General features: G+C 47.0%; 1 protein-coding gene across 2 annotated transcripts in view; it reads left to right on the top strand.

Moving 5' to 3' along the window:
* ATG4B (autophagy related 4B cysteine peptidase) overlaps positions 1-22,329 on the top strand; it is a 483,533-nt gene extending 461,204 nt beyond the window's left edge. For both annotated transcript variants that reach the window (XM_069213627.1, XM_069213626.1), the window contains one exon: positions 21,718-22,329. In XM_069213627.1, the coding sequence (XP_069069728.1) occupies positions 21,718-21,791 (74 nt within the window). In that variant the 3' untranslated portion in view covers positions 21,792-22,329. The remainder of the gene's footprint in view (positions 1-21,717) is intronic.
* Positions 22,330-22,572: the final 243 nt, after the last annotated feature.

The raw sequence follows: 22,572 nt of genomic DNA, 5'->3' as shown, positions 1-22,572 counted from the left end.
TTCTGGGCCCTTCAACGACACCATGCCAATATAAAAAGTTTCGCTCAGCCATGCTTCGGCTGTACAGATCTCTACTGACTCCCTCTGGCTTGCCTTCAAGACCAAAGAGCTGAGAGGCCTTCCACCTGGGTTACTGCCAGCAGGTTCGCCTTCTGTGCCAGCTGGTCCCTGTCAATTCCACTTTTTGCTCCAAAACCACTGCCACCCTCAGCTCCCATGCCTGATCCACGTCAGGGCACATTGATGCTGAGTTTGCCACCAGAAGTGGCCATAATTGTCCTTTCCTATGCTGTTTCGTATTCGATCAACATTTCAACCAAATCATACCTTGCATTCTTTTTTTGGCATAGACTCCGACAATGTCTTGAACAGTGATCCTGATTAGGGTGATGAGTTCGCTCAGCCCTATGTCGATGACCACTGGTACATAAACCTACAAAATGCTATAGTGGGCTTGACACCTCCAAGGAGTCCGTATTTTTCTCCACACCTGGCCCGGCCACAGAGGAATCTACGTGGTTATGCTTAGAGCGGTTGAGGTCATTGACGTCCAGCTTCGCACTATGGAGGTGAAAAGCAACATGCTGACAGAAGGCCTGCAGCCCGGCCGGACTGCTTCTGAGCCTCACCTACCTATTAATGAGGTCTTGACTGATATCCTTTTAGGGACTTTGGTTAAACATTTTACCAGCCCTCCAGTTAACTGGCATGTTGCTGGGCACCATTGTCCGGATCCAGTCGACCCTGCTTTTCTGTCACAGCACCCCACTTTGGAGAGTCTTGTGGAGCAGCACTCCAACAACTGGACCAAAAGAGAGTGCAGACTTTCGGAAAATGCCTCTTCTCAGTCACCAGAGTGGCCCTTCAGTCCATTAATGCTTCCTGCTTGCTAGGCCACTAAACCCTTGTTTCTGGGTCTTGGTGGTAAAAGTCTTCTGGGTTCTTCTGAAGACCTTCACCATGTTCTGTTGCATCCCATTCACAATGGTTGTGATGCGGTCAAGTTTACAATTTGTTGTGGCTCAGACCCTACCAACTCAATCGGACAGGCTCTAGACACCAGTGTTGAAATTTGCCACCACGCATGGCTTCCTTCTACTAGGTTCTCAAGCGATGTCCAGTCCTCCTTGATGGACATGCCATTCAATGGGACTTAAATTTTTGGGGAACAAGGCTGACTCAGCCCTTGAACATTCTAAAAAAGACTTAAGGCTCCAGCTCACTCTCTATTCCTTTCCACCCAGCCTCACCAGCAACACTTCAAATGTTACTTTTTGTGGCTTCAACCAGGCATTCCCTACCAGCATCCTATCCCACTCCATCAGGGAACCCATCAGTTTTGATGGAGAGGCCATGGTTCCTACTGCCCCCACGGCCAAGGTAGTGTGCTGTTCAGTCCACAGCAGCCCAACCTGCCAAACCATTTTAGTGTACACCCAGTAGAAGGCAGAGCCCATTGGTTCTATAGAGGCTGGCAAGAGATCATATTAGACAGGTGGCTTCTACAGATTGTCCGCAAAGGCAACGCCCTGACCTCTCTTTCATCCCCCTGCTGCAACTCCCACTGTCCACCCAACAGCTGACATAGGACCATCTCTCCATTTGTGGCAGGAAGTGCAAGCCCTTTTGGCCAAAGGGGTTATTGAGAGTGTGCCTGTGCAAGAAGTAGGACTTGGTTGTTATTCCTGCTACTTTCTGGAGCCCAAGAAGCATAGAAGTGTTCAACCTATTCTAGACCTGCACCATCTCAATTTCTTCCACCAGAAAGAGAAATTCAAAACCAATGTCTTACACCAGAGGTGATTTTCCCTCATCTAGCATGGATATGCCCTGGTATAGCCACATTTTGGTCTAAAATTATGTCAGCATTACTCGAAATGACTGATCATGCTGTCAACTCACCCCCATGGTAGTGTTACTAGGTTATATTAAAGAAATTCTGAAAGCGTACCGGAAACCTTTTGCTCTCGCTTTACTGTTGGGGAAATGTAGAGTAGCGATGAGCTGGGGTGGTGGCCTTGCGCCAAAGTTTTGTGACTGCCTGAAAGATATGACATTATGTGAAGAGTGGTCAGGGTTCTATGCAGAAACACTGGCACCAACGGCCTTCCCATATGATTTCTGGGGTCCGTTTTGACCATACTTGCTAGAACTGAATCAGGATTGAATAGATGGGCTACACATGTGGTGATATACAATACTGGTTCACCTCCATGGAGGCGGTTGGTTGCTAAATTTTTTAACTTGTGATGATGCATGCCCATTTTATAAGGTACTGTGTTATAATTATATGCTGGAAATTACTGCGCTGCTTCTGTACTAACTATATTGCATTTATTGCTTAATGTTTAAGAGATCTCCATTGCTCAGCCAACTCAGCCCATATATTGTTACAATATCACATTATGCTGTTCTGCTTTGCTCACTTTTTCTGATAGAGTCTCTAAAATGTTAAATAAACAAAAAAAAGAGAATTTCAAAATACTCACCCTGGCCCAGGTCTTGTCTGCCCTCAACTGTGGAGACTGGATGGTGGCGTTGGGTCTGTAGGACGCCTATTCTCATATTCCAGTCCATCCGCTCCATCAATGCTACCTGCGGTTCATGGTGGGACAGGAGCATTTTCAATTCACTCTGCTCCCTTTTGGTCTCACCAGCACCGCTAGGGTTTACAAGAAAATGATGGCGGTGGTGGCAGTACACCTTGGAGCTCAGTGGTGCCAGTCTTCCCCTAACTCAACAGCTGGGTGTTGAAGGTGGGTTGGGGCCATTTCCTGGTGAAGAGAGTCCAAGACATTCAGGCTATAAACCTGATCTTTCAGTCTTCATCCTGGATTTCAGTGAGGCCTATTCTGAAGCTGTTGGGTCTGATGGCCTCCTACGTCCGTCAGTCAAGCATGCCAGGTAGCATATACAGACTCTGTAGTGGGATCTGAAGTCCCAGTGGCCCGAACATCCAGGGACCTCTCCAGCCACATCCAGATCTCAGAGGAGACCGCTAAAGACTGGCAGTGGTGGCTACTGGACTAGATTTGGGTCAACAGCAGGCCCCTCCCCCTTTACCACCCAGAAGTGACAGTGGTGACTAATGCCTCACTTCTGGGCTAGAACAGCCATGTGGGAGAGGTGGAGATCAGAGGCCTCTGCGCTCTGCGAGTCTCGGCTCCATCTCAACCTCCTGGAGTTGAGAGCCATCCCTTTGGCACTGAAAGCCTTCTTTACATCTGTCAAGGGGAGGCTAGTACAAGTACACATGGACAAATCTACCACCATGTGGTCCTACAACATGAAGTCGAGTTCAGCTGTAGGCACCTAGCGAACCTCAAATGGTAGCTATTTTCGGAGGTGGCGCAGGTTCTCTTCCTCAAAAGGGGAGAACCTTGGCTTGATCTGTTCTCTGACGCCGAGAATGCGTAATGTTAGCACCTCTGCGTATTGGAGTTTCCAACATTTCCCTCGCTTGTTGTGAGACTCAGGACTCCTGTTGCCTTTCTGCCAATACCACCCCTGCCCAGCATTCTCAGGAAGATAACGACCGACTAGGCTCAAGTCATCCTAGTGACTCCTGGGCTTGAGCATCTGTTCTCTGATCAGGCTACCTTTGTGGGAGGATCTGCTGTCACAGCAGAATGGTTGGGTTTCCGACCCCAGCCTTCACAATCTCCACCTTCATGTGTAGAGATTGAGAAGTGACACCTGATGACCTTCAACCTTTCTCTGGAGTTGGTTGATCTTGGCCGTCAAGCAGCCCTCGACAAAAACTGTACACGTCTGTTGTTGGGACACATTTGTGGCTTGCTGCGGCACTCAATTAATTGTCAATTTATTTATTATTATTTTTTAACAGGGCACGATAAAATCATTAAAAACATAAATGGATACAACACTGTACAGATATTCAGCCTCATTAGCCTGAGAAGGTGACAATGTGCATTGCGCAATGCAGTGTGTATAGGAATTACTTTGTTAAAGACTTACGTTGCATGAAAAACAGATCCCTAACTGCATGGATGGCAGTGACCATAAAAAAGTGACACCATATTTATACATACCCAGATGTATGGTACAAACACATGCCTTAGTACGTATTTTAAAAAAAATCTGAAAAATAAAAGAAATATTGTTACAAGCCATTTCATTAGGGGGAGACATAAGGCACATGCATGCATGTATGCCTCCAGAGCAGAGCGCACATAGGCCCTCATTACAACCCTGGCGGTAAATCCTGCTTAACACCGTACCGACGGCCGCCAAGATACCGTGCCCATGGCCGTAATCCGTCATGGTATTATGACCCACACAGAGAATACTGCCACAATACATTCACCCACACAAGTCCGCCAGACCAAAGGTCAGTGATAAACTGGCAATAGCAAAACCCACACCATCACGCTAACAGGAATACGTCCACAGTATCACGACCCACAAATCAACGCGGCGGTCTTTCAACCGCGGTAAACCATTGGCGGTACACACCGCTGCGCTCAAAATACACACACACTTACAAAACTACACCACATTGGACAATTCAAAATACACACACCTGACACACATACACACACCACACCCACACACTCAAACCACTATAAAACACACACCCACACTACCCACAAACCCTTACAACAACAAAAAAAGAGACCAAGCACAGAGAGACAAGCAAAGAGCACACACTCAATCAGAGGCACAGAACACCATCACTCAGACAGCATCCATGCACATTACAGTGTACACCTCAACACATCACCCCACACATCACCTCACACATATCACTCACACCACATCCATGGCACCCCAAAGACACCCCAGGTTTTCAGAGGAAGAGCTAAGGGTCATTGTGGAGGAAATCATCCAGGTAGAGCCACAGCTATTTGGATCACAGATGCAGCAGACATCCATTGCAAGGAAGATGCAGCTACGGCAGAGAATTGTCGACAGGGTCAGTGTCGTGGGACAGCATCCAAGAACCAGGGATAACATCAGGAGTAGGTGGCACGACCTGCGGGGGGAAGGTGCGATCTGTGGTTTCAAAACACCAGATTGCTGTACAGAGGATAGGCGGTGGACCCCCACCTCCTCCCTCACAACTAACAACATGGGAGGAGCAAGTCTTGGTGATCATGCATCCTGAGCGCCTCGCAGGAGTAGCAGGAGGACTGGACTCTGGTAAGGCAAATATTTACCATTATATCCCCCACCCTACCTGCATGCCAAGACATGCCCCCACCCGTACCCTCACTCCCATCACTCCATCACCTCACATATACCCCACCATCACAACCCACACATCCCAATACCAAGCCCTGCATGCAACAACAATGCATGGACACCCATCACAGCCTTGTATGGACACCCATCACCACAGCATGCCCAATAGAGAGACTCACCCAGCCCACACAATCAGCAATCACACAAGGCCAAGGCGACAGGGAAAGCACAATTAATCAGGGAAACACTCCCAGTGCACAAGGTGGCACACACAGATACAATAACAATGTATTTGCATCCCAACAGGACCCCTACCCAACGTCACCGGAGAGGAGATGCCACCAACATCCAGTCCCCCCACAGAAGAGGCCCACAGTGATAACAGCAGCTCTGCACGCCTGGATCACGATGACCAACCTGGCCCATCAGGGACCTCTGGACAGTCGGTTCCCCTGCCACAGTCCCAACCCACCATAGTGCCTCCCCCCTCAGATAACACCACCACAGCACCCACCTAGCGGGCCCATACCTCCGTCCCCAGGACACGTCAATCAGCAGTGTACCCACCACTACAGGGACCCCTTGCAGCCCCACTAACACAGGACGATCAAGGACCTGGGTTCAGTGGCAGTGGGCACACGGTTCAGGGGACAGAGGCACAGGACAACAGGGAATCTGGGAGGACTGCTGTGTGACAGGGGGAGGACAGGCCCAGGGAACCGACCCTTCACGAGGCACTCTCCAGCATCATGGGAGCATACCACCATTCCCAGGAGACCATGGGCACGGTACTGGGCAAGTTACAGGAGACCCAGCAGCTGCAGGAGGGACAGTATCTGGGGATCAGGGAGGACTGCACAAAAATCTACACCATCCTGGTCACCATAGCAAGGGTGCTGGCTGACATGGGCAAGACCATGAGGGAGGCAGTTGCGCAACAAAGGGCCCCTGACACTAGCCAAACCGAGGAACAGCCTTCCACCTCCGTCGGCGCTAGTGGACAGGAGGCCCCACCACAGGACCAACAGGGCACCAGCACCCCACCGCTGCAGAAGGAGAACCACCCCACAAACGCCCCCTGCGATCCAGGCAGAAGACAGAGAACATTGCCAAGACCCCCACCAGGAAATAAGACTCTCCTGATTGTCACATTTCTGTCCCACTATGTCACCCTGTCCAGCTTGAACTGCCATTACTCCCCTTCCTATGCCCCATTGGACAATGCACCTGTGATACCAAGAGACTGGACTCTACCATGGACCTTCCTCCACCATCACCCCAGCCCCTTGCACATACCCCCATTCTATTTAGCACAAAAAATTAACACCATTGAAATATAAACCATATTGGAGTCAGTGTAATGATTGGAAAGATATATTGTTACAACATTCTAAAAGCATTGCAACGTCTATGTTCATTGAATTATATCAATGTATGACAGTTGGTGGGCAGCAGTACGCATAGCAGAAGCCAGAATGGGGTACACAGATCTAAAAAAAGGGAATCCAAAGGGAACAGTCAGTGGACATAGAGGGTAAGAGGCTGCCATGTACAATGTCCAAAAGTATACTGAAATGTGAGGAGGAGTTACAGTCTCTTACCTGTGTGTCACTGGAAGTACTGCTGTATAATGTTTGTTCTGTTGTCATCTGCCTCCTCTTCCTCACTGTCCACAGGCTCCACCGCTGCGACAAGACCATCACCAGGCTCATCCTCCAGCAGAAAAGGCACCTGGCGTCTCATGGCCAGGTTGTGCAACATACAGCATGCCACGATGATCTGGCACACCTTCTTGGGTGAGTAGTACAGGGATCCACCAGTCAGATTGAGGCACCGGAACCTGGCCTTCAGGAGGCCGAAGGTCCTCTCAATAATCCTCCTTGTTCGCCCATGTGCCCTTGTAATGTTCCTCTGCCCTTGTCCTGGGATTCCTCACTGGGGTGAGTACCCATGAGAGGTAGGCGTAACCAGAGTCACCTGCAAATATCGAGGGACAACTGTTAGACACACACTAACCCTTAGGGAAACCCAATACCTAGACACCTACTTATACTGTGTGGGGACCTTGGGCTCACCTATTAGCCACACCCGATGTCTCTGGAGTTTGGCCCATCACTTAAAGGATGCTGCTATTCCTCAAGACATAGGCGTTGTGCACTGAGCCAGGATATTTGGCATTCACATGGGAGATGTACTGGTCCGCCAAACACACCATTTGCACATTCATCGAAAGATAGCGTTTTCTATTCCTGTTCACCTATTCATTTCTGCGGGGGGACAAATGCCACATGTATACCATCAGTGGCACCAATGATGTTGGGGATATGTCCCAGGGTATATAAGTCAGCTTTCACTGTGGCCAAATCCTCCACCTGGGGGAAGACGATGTAGCTGCACATGTGTTTCAGCAGGGCCGACAACACACTGGTCAACATGTTTAAGAACATTGGCTGAGACATTCCTGATGCCATGGCTACTGTTGTTTGAAAGGAGCCACTTGCCAGGAAATGGAGCACTGACAGGACCTGCACTAGAGGGGGTATTCCTGTGGGCTGGCGGATAGCTGACATCAGGTCTGGCTCCAATTGGGCACACAGCTTTTGGATTGTGGCATGATCAAGTCTGTATGTGATAGTAACATTTCTGTCCTCCATTGTCGACAGGTCCACCAGGGGTCTGTACACCGGAGGATGCCGCCATTTCATCATCTGCCTCAGCGGTTGTAGCCTATGGAAGAGAATGGTGAGCAGAAGGTAATTTACCACATAAATAGCACAACTGTGTTTGAATTAATGTCACAGGAGCAGTGTGTGAATTCGAGAGTCAGTATAGGTGCCAATATGTGCTGTGACGCAGTTAGGTGCCATGCCATGTGCCCCCGTGGAATGGCGGCTGCCTGACCTGGGGAGATGAGGTAACTGTGCTGGCGTTGAGCTGCATCGCGGTAGGCGGACGAAGACCGCTGCGCAACTCCGCATTGGTTATCATTGGGCCCTATGGGTCCCAGGAGCCAATGGTTATGTACGCCAGCGGTGACGGTACGCACAGCCGCGGACATCACTGCCATTTTCTACCTATTCACTCACTTGCTACCTGACCATCAACAGGAGAGGACCTACACTGCAAGAGCTGCTGTGACCTGTGTCTGGAAGCAACAATGGCTAGAGTGTCTGGGGAAAGGGCCCCTGCCTTCATTGCGGAGGAGTTGGAGAAACTGGTGGATGGGGTCCTCCCCCAGTACACGTTACTCTACGGTCCTCCAGAGAAACAGGTGAGTACACTGTGAGCATGATGCGTGGGCAATGCCTGTTTTGAGTTTTGTGGCTGTAAGCCACTTGTGGGGTGCTAAAGCATCCTGGCCTGAATGCTGCATTAGAGGTGGTCACTGCATGTGTGTCAGGGCATGGGTGGGAACTGGTGGGCAATGAGTATGACGGTCCGGACGGGTGAGTAATTACATTTTTCACTGTCTTTTCCCTCTAGGTCAGCGCCTACGAGAAAAAGGGTATTTGGCGTGCCATCGCCAAGGAGGTGCGGCCCCTGGGGGTCTATCACAGGCGGAGCACCCACTGCCGCAAGAGATGGGAGGACCTGCGCCGCTGGACCAAGAAGAAGGCGGCGGAGGTCCAGCTCGGGCTGGCCTCCCAACGTGTAAGGGGTGCCTGTCGCACCATGACCCCCCTGATGTTCCCCATCCTGGCGGTGGCCTATCCAGAGTTGGATGGGCGCTTGAGGGCATCACAGCAGCCACAAGGGGGTGAGTACAGTTTCAGAAAGCTGACTTTGTGTGCTTTAGGAACTAGCTGGGTGTGGATATGGGCTGGGCGATCGTGGCAGGGTAGGACCCTTGTTTGCAGGCTGTGAAGCACCCCTGCCCCAATGGTACAAGTGGCCAACTACTACAGGGCAGGGTCCTGTGGGTGTCAGGTGTGCAGATGCTGCCATTAGGCATTGAACCCCATGGGCTGGTGACTATGTTAGTGAGTGGTTGGGCTTGGCCTAGTGCATAGGGCAGATCAGTGTGTGTTGTGTACGCCAACAGTAGTGGTGTTGCTGGCATTGACCATGTGTATCCTCTGTCTGTCCCCCCTTCTTGTTTTGTCACCCTGTCCTTGTGTGCATTAGCATCATCTGGCGGAGGAGCAGAGGCACCGGCGACGGAGGGAGCTGCATCCCACATGGCCCATGAGGGCGAATCCACTGAGGGTGAAGGCACCAGTGGGACGGAGGGCGAGGGGAGCTCCACGACATGGACAGGAGGGGACACCAGTGACAGCTACTCCTCTGATGGAAGCTCCCTGGCAGTGGCGGACACCTCTGTGCCAACCCCAACAACAGGTACAGCCGCCACCAACCCTACCAGCACTGCCCTCCCAGCAGCCCCTCAGCGTGTTTCCCGTGCACCCCTCACCCAGGAGGGTGGGCATCTCCTTCTCCCCAGGCACCTCAGGCCCTGCCCCAGTCAGCCCTGCTTCCCTCAGTGAGGAGGCTATTGACCTCCTGAGATCCCTCACTGTTGGGCAGTCAACCATTCTGAATGCCATCCAGGGTGTCGAGAAACATTTGCAACAAACAAATGCATACCTGGAGGGCATTCATTCTGGAGTGGTGGCCCAACAGAGAGCATTTCAGGCTCTGGCCTCAGCACTGATGGCAGCCATTGTCCCTGTGTCCAGCATCCCCCCTCCAACTTCCACTACCCAGACCCAATCCCATCTACCTCACCCTAACCCAAGCACACCTTCAGGCCAGCATTCACACACATCAACACACAAAAGTGGCTCAGGAAAACATAAGCACCACACATCATCACACAGGCACTCACACAAGCACCATACCCATGCACACAGACCAACATCCACTTCCTCCACTGTGTCTCCCTCCTCCTCTTCATCCACTCACTCCTGCATGCACTACATCACCAGACACTGCCTCCTTCACCAGCACGCCCATCACAACACACCCCTCATGAGCAATCACCACCCCACAACATGCACATGTTCCCTGTGTTCTCTCCCAGTGTGTCTGTGAGCCCTCCTCCCAAAGTACTCAAACGCAGGCACACACCCACTCAACAGCCATCCACCTCACAACAGCCTCCAGGCCATGCACCTTCACCCAAATTCAGCAGACGTACACCTCCTACAACCACTAACTCTTCCTCCACTCCCACACCCCCTCCATCTCCCCGTCCCAGTGTAAAAAAAACTTTTCCTGGCTAACGTTGACCTCTTCCCTATGCCTCCCCCCCATCCTTCCCCTAGGGCCAGGATGTCTAGATCCCAGGCCAGCACCTCAGCCACCAAGTCGGTGTCCGCTGTGGTCTCTGCAGGTCCGAGAGGATCGAAGGGGGCACCCGTCAGGGCTGGCAGTGTGCCACCTACTGATGCTAAAGACCACCTGATTCTACCACCTGCCAAGGTTAAGAAGGGGCTGGCATGCAGCACGGACAAGACGCAGCACCCACCCAGCAAGGCCTCATCCAAAACAAGAAAGGACATTGCCAAGGTCCCAGCAGCTTCTACCAAGGTGGAGAAGGGACGCAAAAGCAAGGGCAAGTCACTTCAGGGCTCGGAGCCTCCTGGTGAGGGACTGGTGACCACCATTTGTCCTGACAGGCCAGCAACCTGTACCACGGTAAGCACCGCCGCAACGACCGCCACCTGCCCGCCATCTGCACCGCCCCCTGTACCGCCGCTGCCACAACGACAGTCACCAGCATCATCCTCAGTGGGCAGACGTCAAAGGCTGCTGGAGACGGCCTGGTGTTCTCCCTCCACTGCTACAAGCACCTGAACCACGGGCAGCACCGGCATCATCTCAGCCGCAGACACCACCACCTGCACCGCCATGTGCACCGCCACATGCCCAGCCGTTGCCACTACATCGGACATAAGCAGCATCCCCAGAGGGCAGCTGTCTGAGGCTGCAGGAGACGTCCTGGACCTTGCACACACCACTTGAGGCACCAGCACTGGCACTGCCAGCAGTTTGCAGCCTAAGTCGCCGCAGGATGGAGTGTGGCTCTGCCTCCATGGAGTATCATGCTATCTGTTCCCTGCACATCTCGTGCCTCAGACTCCCGGGTGAGGGAATGGGAACTGCCACACCCCAGGTGCAGCATCACTGGGCAAAATGCTCCCTCCAGAACCAGTGGAGAGATGCATCCACTCACCCAATCCTTGGCAGGATGAAGCAGACTGGGCACAAGGCCCCCTCTAGAACCAGTGGAGAAATGCATCCACTCACCCAATCCCTGGCAGGATGAAGCAGACTGGGCACAAGGCCCCCTCCAGAACCGGTGGAGAAAAGCATCCACTCACCCAATCCTTGGCAGGATGAAGCAGACTGGGCACAAGGCCCCTTCCAGAATCAGTGGAGAGATGAATCCTCTCACCCAATCCTTGGCAGGATGAAACAGAATAGGCACAAGACCCCCCTCCAGAACCAGTGGAGAAATGCATCCACTCACCCAATCCTTGGCAAGATGAAGCAGACTGGGCACAAGGCCCCCTCCAGAACCAGTGGAACATGTCACCCACTTGAGAGACTGTGGCCTTGCACTCCCCAGGACCAAGCAGTGGGCAAACCACCCACTTGAGAGACTGTGGCTTTGCACTTCCCAGGACCAAGCAGTGGGCAAACCACCCACTTGACAGACTGTAGCTTTGCACTCCCCAGGACCAAGCAGTGGGCAAACCACCCACTTGTGAGACTGTGGCTTTGCACTCCCCAGGCCAAGCAATGGGCAAACCACCCACTTGAGAGACTGTGGCCTTGCACTCCACAGGACCAAGCAGTGGGCAAACCACTCACTTGAGAGACTGTGACTTTGCACTCCCCAGAACCAAGCAGTGGGCAAACCACCCACTTGAGAGACTGTGGCTTTGCACTCCCCAGGACATCGCTGTGGGCATGGAGCCCCTTAGAGGAGCAGTGGTGTTGTACCATCTTCCGGCTGAGGTGCCCCCTCCTCCCCATCCCCCTGAGGTGCTTGTGTGTTTTTGACCTGATGCCCCTGCAGTGTTCTCTCCGTTTTGAGGCAGGAGTCAAGTGTAGGCTTCGCCCATGATTTTTTGGGCCACAGGTCCACTGACATTTACAAAGGACAGTGTATGGCTTCTGTGCAAATTGTAAATATTTGTATATACTATTTTTTTATATTTTTGTTAGCTATATCTGCATGTTCCAAAATATCCTTGATTGAACTCAATTCCTTTTGTCCTTGCGTATTTCCAGGGGGTAACGGGGTGTATCTGTATTGCTGTTGAATGTGTTTGTGTGTATGGTGTTGTAGGTGAGGGTGGGGGTGGGGATGTTGCATGTTGGGTGTGTGTGTCACTCTCTTTTTCCTCCCCCTTCCCCTGTGTGCTAGTTGCAGTACTCACCTTCGTCGTTGCCACCGCCTTCTTTCAAATTCCTGGTGGATCAGTAGATACACCAGCATGGGGAGGACCTGCAGTTCGGGCTCCATGGCGGCCTGGTACTTTTTTGAGTGTCGAAAGTTGAGTGGTTCCCCTTCAGCATACTGTTTCCGCCGTGCTTTTGATGTCGGTACCGCCCCGGAAAAGCTGGCGGATTGGTGCCTTGTAATAGCGTGGGCTGTACATTGTCTTCCGCCTGTCTGTTGGCGGTGACCGCCGCGGTGTTTGTTGCTAACGCCTTGGCGGTCGGAGTGTTAAAGTGTCTGTCTGTGTTGACGGTTTCCGCCGTGGTCGTGATTCAATTTTTTTTACCGCCGGCTTGTTGCCGGTATTACCCCACTTTAACACCGACCGCCAAGATTGTAATGAGGGCCATAATGTTTAAGAAACAGATGCTTTAAAAAGTAACATTGTGTATTGTGCAACACAGGGCATACAAATAGTACGAGGTTTAGATCTTGAATGTAAAGATGAGAAAACTCACATATATACTCCTTTGTTGGGACACTATTCTAAATGCCAGTAACTGCGCAGAGGAGGAGCAAATCAATTCTCATTAAAAGAATTAATCGTCTAACCCCACAAGGAAGATTCCAAGTTAGATAAGGCTGTTGTTTGTTCCCCAAAGTGCTGTCCTGGATCACCATTAGACTGGCAAACAGCAGTATCTCTAACAATATTTATTTTATGGAGAGAATTCTTCATGTAATTCTTTAACAGAGGCATTAACAAACAAGAGCCTAGAGTCAAATCAAGCCCAAACGTTTCCTTTGCCACCTCTAAAGACCTGAAAAAAAGCTATCTTTCCCTTTTGAAGACAGAAAATGTCAGACTTCAGAGCAGCTACTACTGATTCTTTCTGTATATATTTACATGTAAAGACAGTATTGATAGATATATTCCTAACGGATCTAACAAGAAAATGTCTTACAAGCCCAATATTATTATTTGTATAAAAGCCAACCTACACTTTTAGTGGATTAGTAATACATCTAATGTCCTCTTGACTTTGCCTTGTTTGTTAATCAGTTTTCACATAAATAGATACAATTTCACTGGACAGACTTGACTTTTATTTCCAATCCTATATATGTGATTCATCTTTATTATGTGTTCAAAAAGTAGACATGAAAAAACACAACTTGGCAAGACCCAAACAAAGATAAAGACAATGTTCCCAAACCCACATAACATAAATAATAGAACAACTATGCTGATCTCAGAGTACCTCATTCACACCCTCTTATACCCAGACTCGACCAAACTACTCTACACAGCAATTGCTAAAAAATGTACTCCAGTGTACTCCAAAAGTAACAAATAGGTCTTATACGTGAGGTCTACAAAGTCAAATATAACAGACCTTAATTGATAAACTCTTCATATTTGATAATACAGTGGAGAGACACATTTATTTTAAAAAAACATGACAAGAAAAGTCAAAAACCAATTCACAAAGCTTTATGCCAGTCAGGACTAAAAATGGAACACAATGCCGCCCTTCAGCGGATCCTATCCTATTTCCAAATTGGTGAAACTGAATAGAATTTCCCTCTTCTTCGGATTCAGATGTGTCAGAGAATGTAACAGTCTTATTTTTGGTCCAAAACTGGCAGCCTGGTCTGCCCCAATCTGTCTTGAGCTCTAATAATAGTTCTCCAACACATATGGGTAAGCCCGTTCCTGTGTAAACCATCTGATATCTTTTCTCAATTTATCTGATTTCCTTTTAATGAGATAAGTGTTGAATGACTCAAGTTCTAGGTTGACTTCTTCTAGCTGTTTCTTGGCCTCCTTCAACGAATCCTTACCTGTTAGCTCATCTTCCAGTGTTTTGATTTCCTTGGTTAGAAGTTCTAAGATCTCTCTAGCTGTCTCAACTATCAAGATCATCCAGTCGCGTGAACATTGGTTTGATATTAAGGACCATTTTTCCAAAAATTGTCTAATTTCAATAAATAAACTGAGAATATTTCTCACTTTAAGACCCACTGGTATGACTCCCACTCTCAGATATTCCAGTATGAAATCCGCATATGCTTCCATACATCTAGCTTTTTTCTTAAGTTCTGCCAATTTTTACCATCCTTCTTTGGGTTGAGTAAATCCTGCAGTTCCACTTATCCCTATCCTAGATTGTCCAAGGAGTTTAGACAACTCATCATCCCTGAACCCAAATGTTTTGATACTATCCATTTCAGAGACCTGCCACACTTCTCAAAGATACCAATATGTGAGGGGAATTAGTAAACAACACTGGTTTCCATTAATTAAATCTGAAATAATCTAAGTTAGAACCCTCTTGCTTCACTTTCCCTAGATCCCAGGGCAAAGAATAGTTCAATAATTGCAGAGTATATAGGAAGAGAATGATTTAATGCTGCTCCGTAGAGTCTTACTGTTAAAGCATTGATTACTTAACTGATCAAAAGTTATACTAATTGGACCCACTCCGCGCTTAAGACCATCATCAAGAAATGGCTGTACATAGACATCCTAATAGTGGAAGAAAGGTGATATGAAAAAATCCTTTGTTAGGGCCAGATGTATCAAGCAATTTTGCATTCGCAAATGGTGCGAATCGCAAAATTCGGCTGTTTGCGAATGCAAAAATGTCTTTCAGGATGTATGACAGGCATTCGCTGTGCAAGTTTAAGGAATCACAAAAATAGTGATTCCTTAAAATTGCAACCCCATTCAGAGAATCACAAATTGCGATTCTCTAAATAGGAAATCGCAATTAGGGAATTCCTATTTGCGATTTCCAAAGCACATATATCAAGCTTTTCCTAAATGCGAATTGGGCATTTAGGAAATGCAATTACCACCAAATCCAATTTGGGGGTAAGCATGTGCAAATTTTAAAAATGCATTATAAATGCATTTTTTAAAATGACATGTAGCGCACACATGCCCCTAGGGCATGTGTGTGCTTCACATGTCCGCAAATATTTTTTTGGGGTGCATCAGAGGGGGCCTTAGGCCCCCAGCATCCTGGGGTTTGCATTACCTGTTTTGCAAATTCCTAACTGGAATTCGCAAATTGGGAAATGCAAAACCATTCGCACGTATGGGCCTACAGGCCCATAGGGATGAAAGGAGCCCCATTCCCTAATAGCGATTCAGTAATAGCGATTGCAAATTTTTAGAAATCACTATTACCGAATTGCAAATCACATACATCCCATTTTGCATTTCTTAAATAGCGATTTCTTAAAATTAGCTATTTAAGAAATGCAGTCCGGGAGCTTGATACATCTGGCCCCAACTGTTAAAGCATTGATTACTTTACTGATCAAAAGTTGTACTAATTGGCCCCACTCCGCAACTAAGACCACCATCAAGAAATCGCTGTACATAGACATCCTACCAGTGCAAGAAAAGTGATATGAAAGAATCCATCACCAACAAATAATAAGAACAATATAGAATGATCTACCCAATTCAAGGATCACCAATAACGTATCCGAAACACAACAACATACACAACACAAAGAACCCCTCTCGGCAGTGTGTCGAACAGGTAATTCGACTAATATCGAGGGTCCCTGTAATAATATAGGAGCTACTTCAGGGAGACTTCAGAGCAGCACAAAGAGATCTCTACTGTCCACCCAGGGCCGAGTTCCCCAATCTCAGCGCTGCCACCAGAGCAAAAATATAAGAAGAGCATAAACCAGACTCCAGGCAGAAGGCCTAGGGCTGCAAGAGTGTTCAAATTGCAAATCTGGCAGAAAATACATCCTTCAGTTTCCTCAAGAAAGCCTCAACATCTCACATCCAAGACCTCAGGCGCATGATATAGAGAGGGTTTTTTTTACCCTAAAGATTGACAGAACATGGCCAAAATGGTGTCTCCCACATGATTTATAGAATCCATTGAGGGTATTTGCCTGGGACAGGGCCCTGCTTGCACAGAGATTTGTATGAGCATCATCCCTCCCCCTGCTAGAAAAAATGTTGACCAAAAAAAGATACAATTCCACCTTTTCTAGTTTTCTTCCCCTAAAACCCAGTTTACTTCACCCTGGTCCTCATTCCATTCTTACAACAAATCAAGATTTTACTTTTCTAGATGTTTATTTTCAAGAAGTGAGCTTCTGCGTCAAGGCAACGGTGCAAGCCAATAGGGGTTAAGTGCATTATAGCCACATCATCGGCATACAACAAAGAACAAATAGACATTGTTACAATCTTTGGAGAATCTCCCTGGGCCTGATTTCGGATTCTGGGAAGATCCTAAAAAACAGCAGGGGGGGGGAACAGCCCTTATTTGAACCATGTTTCCTTTTAACCTTTCAAAATAACCCATGTGTCCCTCCCATAAGAATTTGACACCAAGTATCAGAGTGGAGTTCAGTAATAAGCCTTAACAAGTGGTACAGGACACAAATGTGAAAGATTTCTCCACAGCGGTTGTCGGTCAACTTTATCACACACTGGGGGGAAATCAATGAAAGCAGTATATGCTGGCATGCTTTGGGAAAGGGAATTTTTCTCAATTATCACTATGATTACTCCTAAAGCCTACTTTTTCCAGGGGAATAATGTTATTTTCTTTCATTCATTCTTGTGAATGAGAAAGCACACTCTTGGCAAAAAGCTTGCCCATTGCATCCAGTAGTGCTATCCGTTTAAAGCTTGCAGGAGATTTAGGAGCATTTTTATACAATGTAACATTAACACTACCCTACCCTTCCAAGACTAAGTGAGTTTACCATAATGATAACAGAATTCAAATATAGGACCAGTAAAACATAACCAAGTTTGATAACCCCAATAGGGACCTCATCAGGCTCCATTGATCTGGAAGTTCTAGAATTTGTTTGTTATAAAGCCGGTGATCTCAACTACACTATACGACACAGTCATCTCATCATCCACATGTTGCACCACTGGGTCAACTTCCTTAAAGTTGCTAGTATACAACTTGGAGATGTAACTCACCCAAGTGGTTTCAGGGATGAGAATAGCTTGTGCAGTCACCCTAGCAACACAGTATTCAGTAACCAAGCGCTAGATTTTTCGAAGAATACCAAGAAGTCTCAGCCTCTGTTAGATTAATCCACTTAGCATACCATCTCTTCCTGCGCTCTTGAGCATTGAATCTATATCTTCTGTGTTTAATGTGATCAACATCCTGCTGTCTTGTCAAGGAAAGCAAAAAATGCCTTTCCTTGTCAAGAGATTTATTTCCTGATTTAACGCTTTCGACCTAGGATCCTACCTTTTCAGCGGCCAAGGGTCTTTGTGAGAGGCGCCAAGTTTACAAAACCCCTCCATGTGGCATTCATAAATGGATATGAGGTCATCCCCTTCCAATTCGTTCAAAATAATGCACGCATTTTTAATTTTCAGGCTTAAGGACTCAACATTTTTAGCTGTCCATAACCTACAACCGTTTGACTTGTTGAAATAAATCCTACCCAACGGAGGATTCACAGGCACTAATTCCAGAAGGTTAAAGGCTATAGTTCTACCTATTAGGCAGTGATCGCCCATAGCAGTAGCGCACAGTAAAATCCTTACAGGCCCCAAACATCTGAGAGGAAACTATAACATAATGGAGTAAACTCTGCGAGGAACTAGAATGAAATTAAAGGCGGTGGGAACACCAGCGGGAGTTCTTCCATTTAAAATAGCCAGATTATATTTCCCCAAAATGTAAAGTAATTAAAAAACACGTTTGTCAGTTTTAGGTTGGGATACCCCCAGCATGCACCACACTTACTTTTTATCAACATGAGCAAAGTTCGCTGAGACCTTGTTAGAGATCTTTGCATTTGAATCATCCACGATTATTACTAGGGGACAATCTTCGGCCATACTAATATCATAAGCAAAGGCAAAATGCGAGTTCACAGAGTTGTCAAAATTTGTACCCAGCGGATGTACATATTTGAAACCACTTGTTTCCAGTTCACCATATTCTTGAGTAGGACTGCCACTCCCGCACCACCATGACCTCTTACTTATTGCCTTGCTTTGCATGAAAATACAAAATAATGTGCAAATGAAAACTCAGAACATGACCAGGTTTCTTGAATCATATGATTAGTGGATTAAGAGACTTCAGAGAATTTTGTTTTGTCTCATTGTTACTCAGCCCGGCTAAATCCCAGGACAGGAGGAGCCCACCCGAGCTACCCCAGAGGCTCACCTTGTTTTGCAGCCGGCGGGCATTGTTCAGCACTCCACTTACTGACTTCAACCTTGGATTTTTTAAATTGTTGATTAATCACAAGACCCTTCAAGATTTTAATCATCCATCCCCTTTACCACTGTTCGAGTACATTGGAAGGCCCCACTGCAGCAACTATCACAGACCTATTTTCTTTTTCTGTATTACTTAGTCTCAAGATGCTCAACCACAGGCGCAACATTAATCCCCATTTTTAGAACATAATTGCAATTTTGCACAACCAGGTTTGCGATAACAAGGGAACCAAACGTATTTCTAGAAAAAGGGGTCCGAGCAGAGGGGTAAATTACCACCTTTTTGATATCGCTGCTTTTTATCAGCCTTAATACTCCAGTTTCCAAAAAATGATTTAAAATAGAGCTTCTCTTCACCGGTGGAGACTCATTGTCAAATAAGAAAATAAAATCCAGGGCACTCGACACATGGTTCTGCTCTAAATCCATCCGAGAAAAAGAACCAGACCCGCGCTCCGCTACAAGCTCCTTGGCTCTCGGAACAAAAGCTGTAGTCCCATTATTGAGCGGGGAGTAAGATTTGTAATCAGGAGCTATTGAGAAGAATGATCATCATTTCGGGAATTGAAAGTGTGAATTGCTTGGTTACCCTTCCCCGAAAATGTACAACTCACTTCATGGCGGAAAAGAGCAATCACCGAGAGAAAGTCCGATACAATCTGTAATTTCTTAGCTCATAGTTCATAAATTCCAAGAGTCACTCCTTGAAAAATATAGTCGACGCGTTTCGGCCTTAACAAATCCGGCCTCCTCAGGACAATGAAGACAGTGCCTGGATGGCGAAGAAAACAAAGTAAATCATGAAAATGCCAAGAACCAACTGATACTCTTTAGATAGTCAATGCAGCCGACTGGCACTGTCTTCATTGTCCTGAGGAGGCCGGATTTGTTAAGGCCGAAACGCGTCGACTATATTTTTGCTCTTTTCCACTGAGTCAAGATACTCTCCATGGACAACCGTCATCTCCTTCTTTTGTGACTGCTGGCCATTGATTGGCTTTGCAGATCATACTTTCTCACGGTGCTATAATGGAACTTTCGTTTGACGATTCTTGTGATGTATAATATGTATATATTGTATATTTTTTCAATTTCTCTATTTGTATGTAAGATCTTCCTCGGTGCATAGGTACCGGTGGACACTATAGTTTAATTGGTTAATTGGAAATAAAAGAAATTTGTTTCTAGTGAATAATTAAGCTTTTCACTTTGTTAGTTAAGCTTATATTTATCCCTTCTGGATATTCCTTTGTTTACATTATTGCTTTTGTCCCTGATACAGTGGGGTAATAGGGAATTCCCTTCTTGCTGTCAGTTATTCTCTTTTACATGGTCGGAGCTAGGCATCGATTTCTCTACAAGGAACAAAACGGAATATCAGATTTTTTTCTATACAAAACAAAGATTCTAATGGAACACAGCATCTCCCACCTCAGTTGTTCTTATTCAGCTGTGTGCTAGAAAGAAGAAAATGATCATGATCTGATTGGGAAAGAGACACCTCAAGTGAGGATGAGCTGTGCTGTAAAAGTGGCAAGGAGGGACACGGGGTGGGTTGATGAATTTATAATGGATTGACCCACATCCTACATACCCTTCACAGGAGAAGAACCAGAGGACAATCCTTGCTCTTTACCAACTTGAAAAACACAGTCAATGTCGGGCAAGGTAGAGTCCTTCACAAGGTCCATCTCCTTCTCCACATCAGCTGTGACAGAGCTACCACAGTTGCGACTTCCTAAAGTAGCTTCGGGGTCTACATGCATACCACCATCCTGACGAGAAGAAAGCAATGGCAGAGGACAGAGCCCATGTCAGAAAACTTACCCCGATGGGGCTTAACTGGGGCAGCCGTGATTATTTCCTCTGGGGCCCTTAGACCCAACCCCGTGGCCCCAGAAACTCCAAACCTCAACAAAGGCCCAAGGCACACACTGCCCCCAACCAACCTGGCTTTGACCAGTTCTGGAATTTCCTTTGTAATTTTTGGTGGTGAACAACAGGCATCCTTCCAGACATCTGCCTTGAATACGGAGAAGGCACAGGCGAAGCAGAGAGCGTTGGAAGAGAGGAGCTGAAGACTTTCTTAGGCAAAACTTTATCTATTCTCCGTAAAAAAATGAAATAGAAGAATGAGATTTATAAAGTTGCAGATCGGCGTCTCTATTGCAACAGATGGATTTTTTGTTTGTTTTATTTGAAGCAGATGGAATTACGTGCCCAGAGTGCAATTTCTTTAGTGTCATCATAGCTTAGAGGGCAGAACACTTAGCTAAGGTGCTGGATTACTGCTCCCCAGAGGTACAAGTCACCTCCACTCTCAAGAGGGCAGTAGATCGAATCTCCACCAGAAAGAGCATTACCAAGAGTAAGTCACTTGTTCTTCGGGCCGATCATTTCATAGCACAAGTGCTGGTGCTATCTTGTTTTTCAGAATTAGCTTCAGCAACATGGAGGTTGGCATCTTAGAAGCCAGCTGTGGTCCCATAGTAAGGTACAGTGACCCTCACTAAACCATCACAATTCTCCCCGGGCTATCACTTCTGCGAGGCGCTTTTTGTGAACTTTGTGTTGATCTGTTCGAGATGAGCGGTATATCATGGCATGTTAATTGCTGACTCAATAGGTCAAAATTAAGAATATCCTTGGATAACCTTATTTCGAATTGGACCCTTAAGCTGCATAACATTTATGTGCCAATTTACAAGATATCAATAATGACCTTTGATTTTGTATGTTCTCCTGCATTAAAGTTGTTTTGACTAACTTATTGTTTTAATTTGGGGCTCTACACATAAAATGTTTAATGACATAATTGCTCTGCTCGATGGACTAGCTACTCATATGCTCTTTTGTTTCTCTTAATTTGCAGATTCTTTTGATGCCAACCAATTGGAGAGGTTCTTTGATTCAGAAGATGAAGAATTTGAAATTTTATCTCTTTGAAGGAACAGAATAAAACAGAGTAGGTCACCCTGATTTGTGTCTGCTGTGGAGGACGCCACTACTACGACTTGGAGGTTAAGCATCCAAGCTTTCTATCCCCAGCAGAACACCTTGTTTTGAAATAGCCTCATCCCCCTCTCCTTCAGTCCTCATGCGAATACCAGTCTTGTTCACCGCACGGCTGGAGGTAGTGCAAGCATGACTGATTTTTCTGTACAGCGGAAACAGCAGAGCTTATTTATCTAATAGGACTTCTTGTTGGATCCACTGTAGCTGTTACACCTCATTACAAATGCTGCCTGGTGATCTTCAAACACTGGTGACTTTTCAGACTCAAATGTGCATCCCCAAGTGTTGTTAGACGTGTAGCCGGGATAGAGGACTGTGCAATCCTGACTGGAACACTCCTTTTGCAAGCAGGTCTTTCCCAGAAAGAGTGTTGTATTCCAGTCTTCTGTTGTATGCCACTTAATTTCTGAAACAAGCAAGCATATTTCCAAATAGTAAATAAATTTTCCACTCTGTGGAACAGCAAGGAGATCTGGGTCTTTTTTGGTAAAGCTATGATGATCAGTAGCACAATATTCACCTATTCCAGTACAACCGGTTGACCTGCAGAAAAACACAGTTCAGTTTGAAGAAGCATAGGGACTAGGATGGTGTGGAACCTTACTGCTGAATTTGCTTCAGTATTCTGCAAGAAGGTTTATTGAAGAACCTCAAGGCCAGGATATCCATCATAATTGTCCCCTCTCTAAGCATTTACATCTGCAGTGAAAGC

The sequence above is a fragment of the Pleurodeles waltl genome, chromosome 11 (genome assembly GCF_031143425.1).
Source record: "Pleurodeles waltl isolate 20211129_DDA chromosome 11, aPleWal1.hap1.20221129, whole genome shotgun sequence".
NCBI lineage: Eukaryota > Metazoa > Chordata > Amphibia > Caudata > Salamandridae > Pleurodeles > Pleurodeles waltl.
The sequence above is the reverse complement of the archived record's forward strand: the minus strand, read 5'-3'. Positions and strand labels throughout refer to the sequence as shown.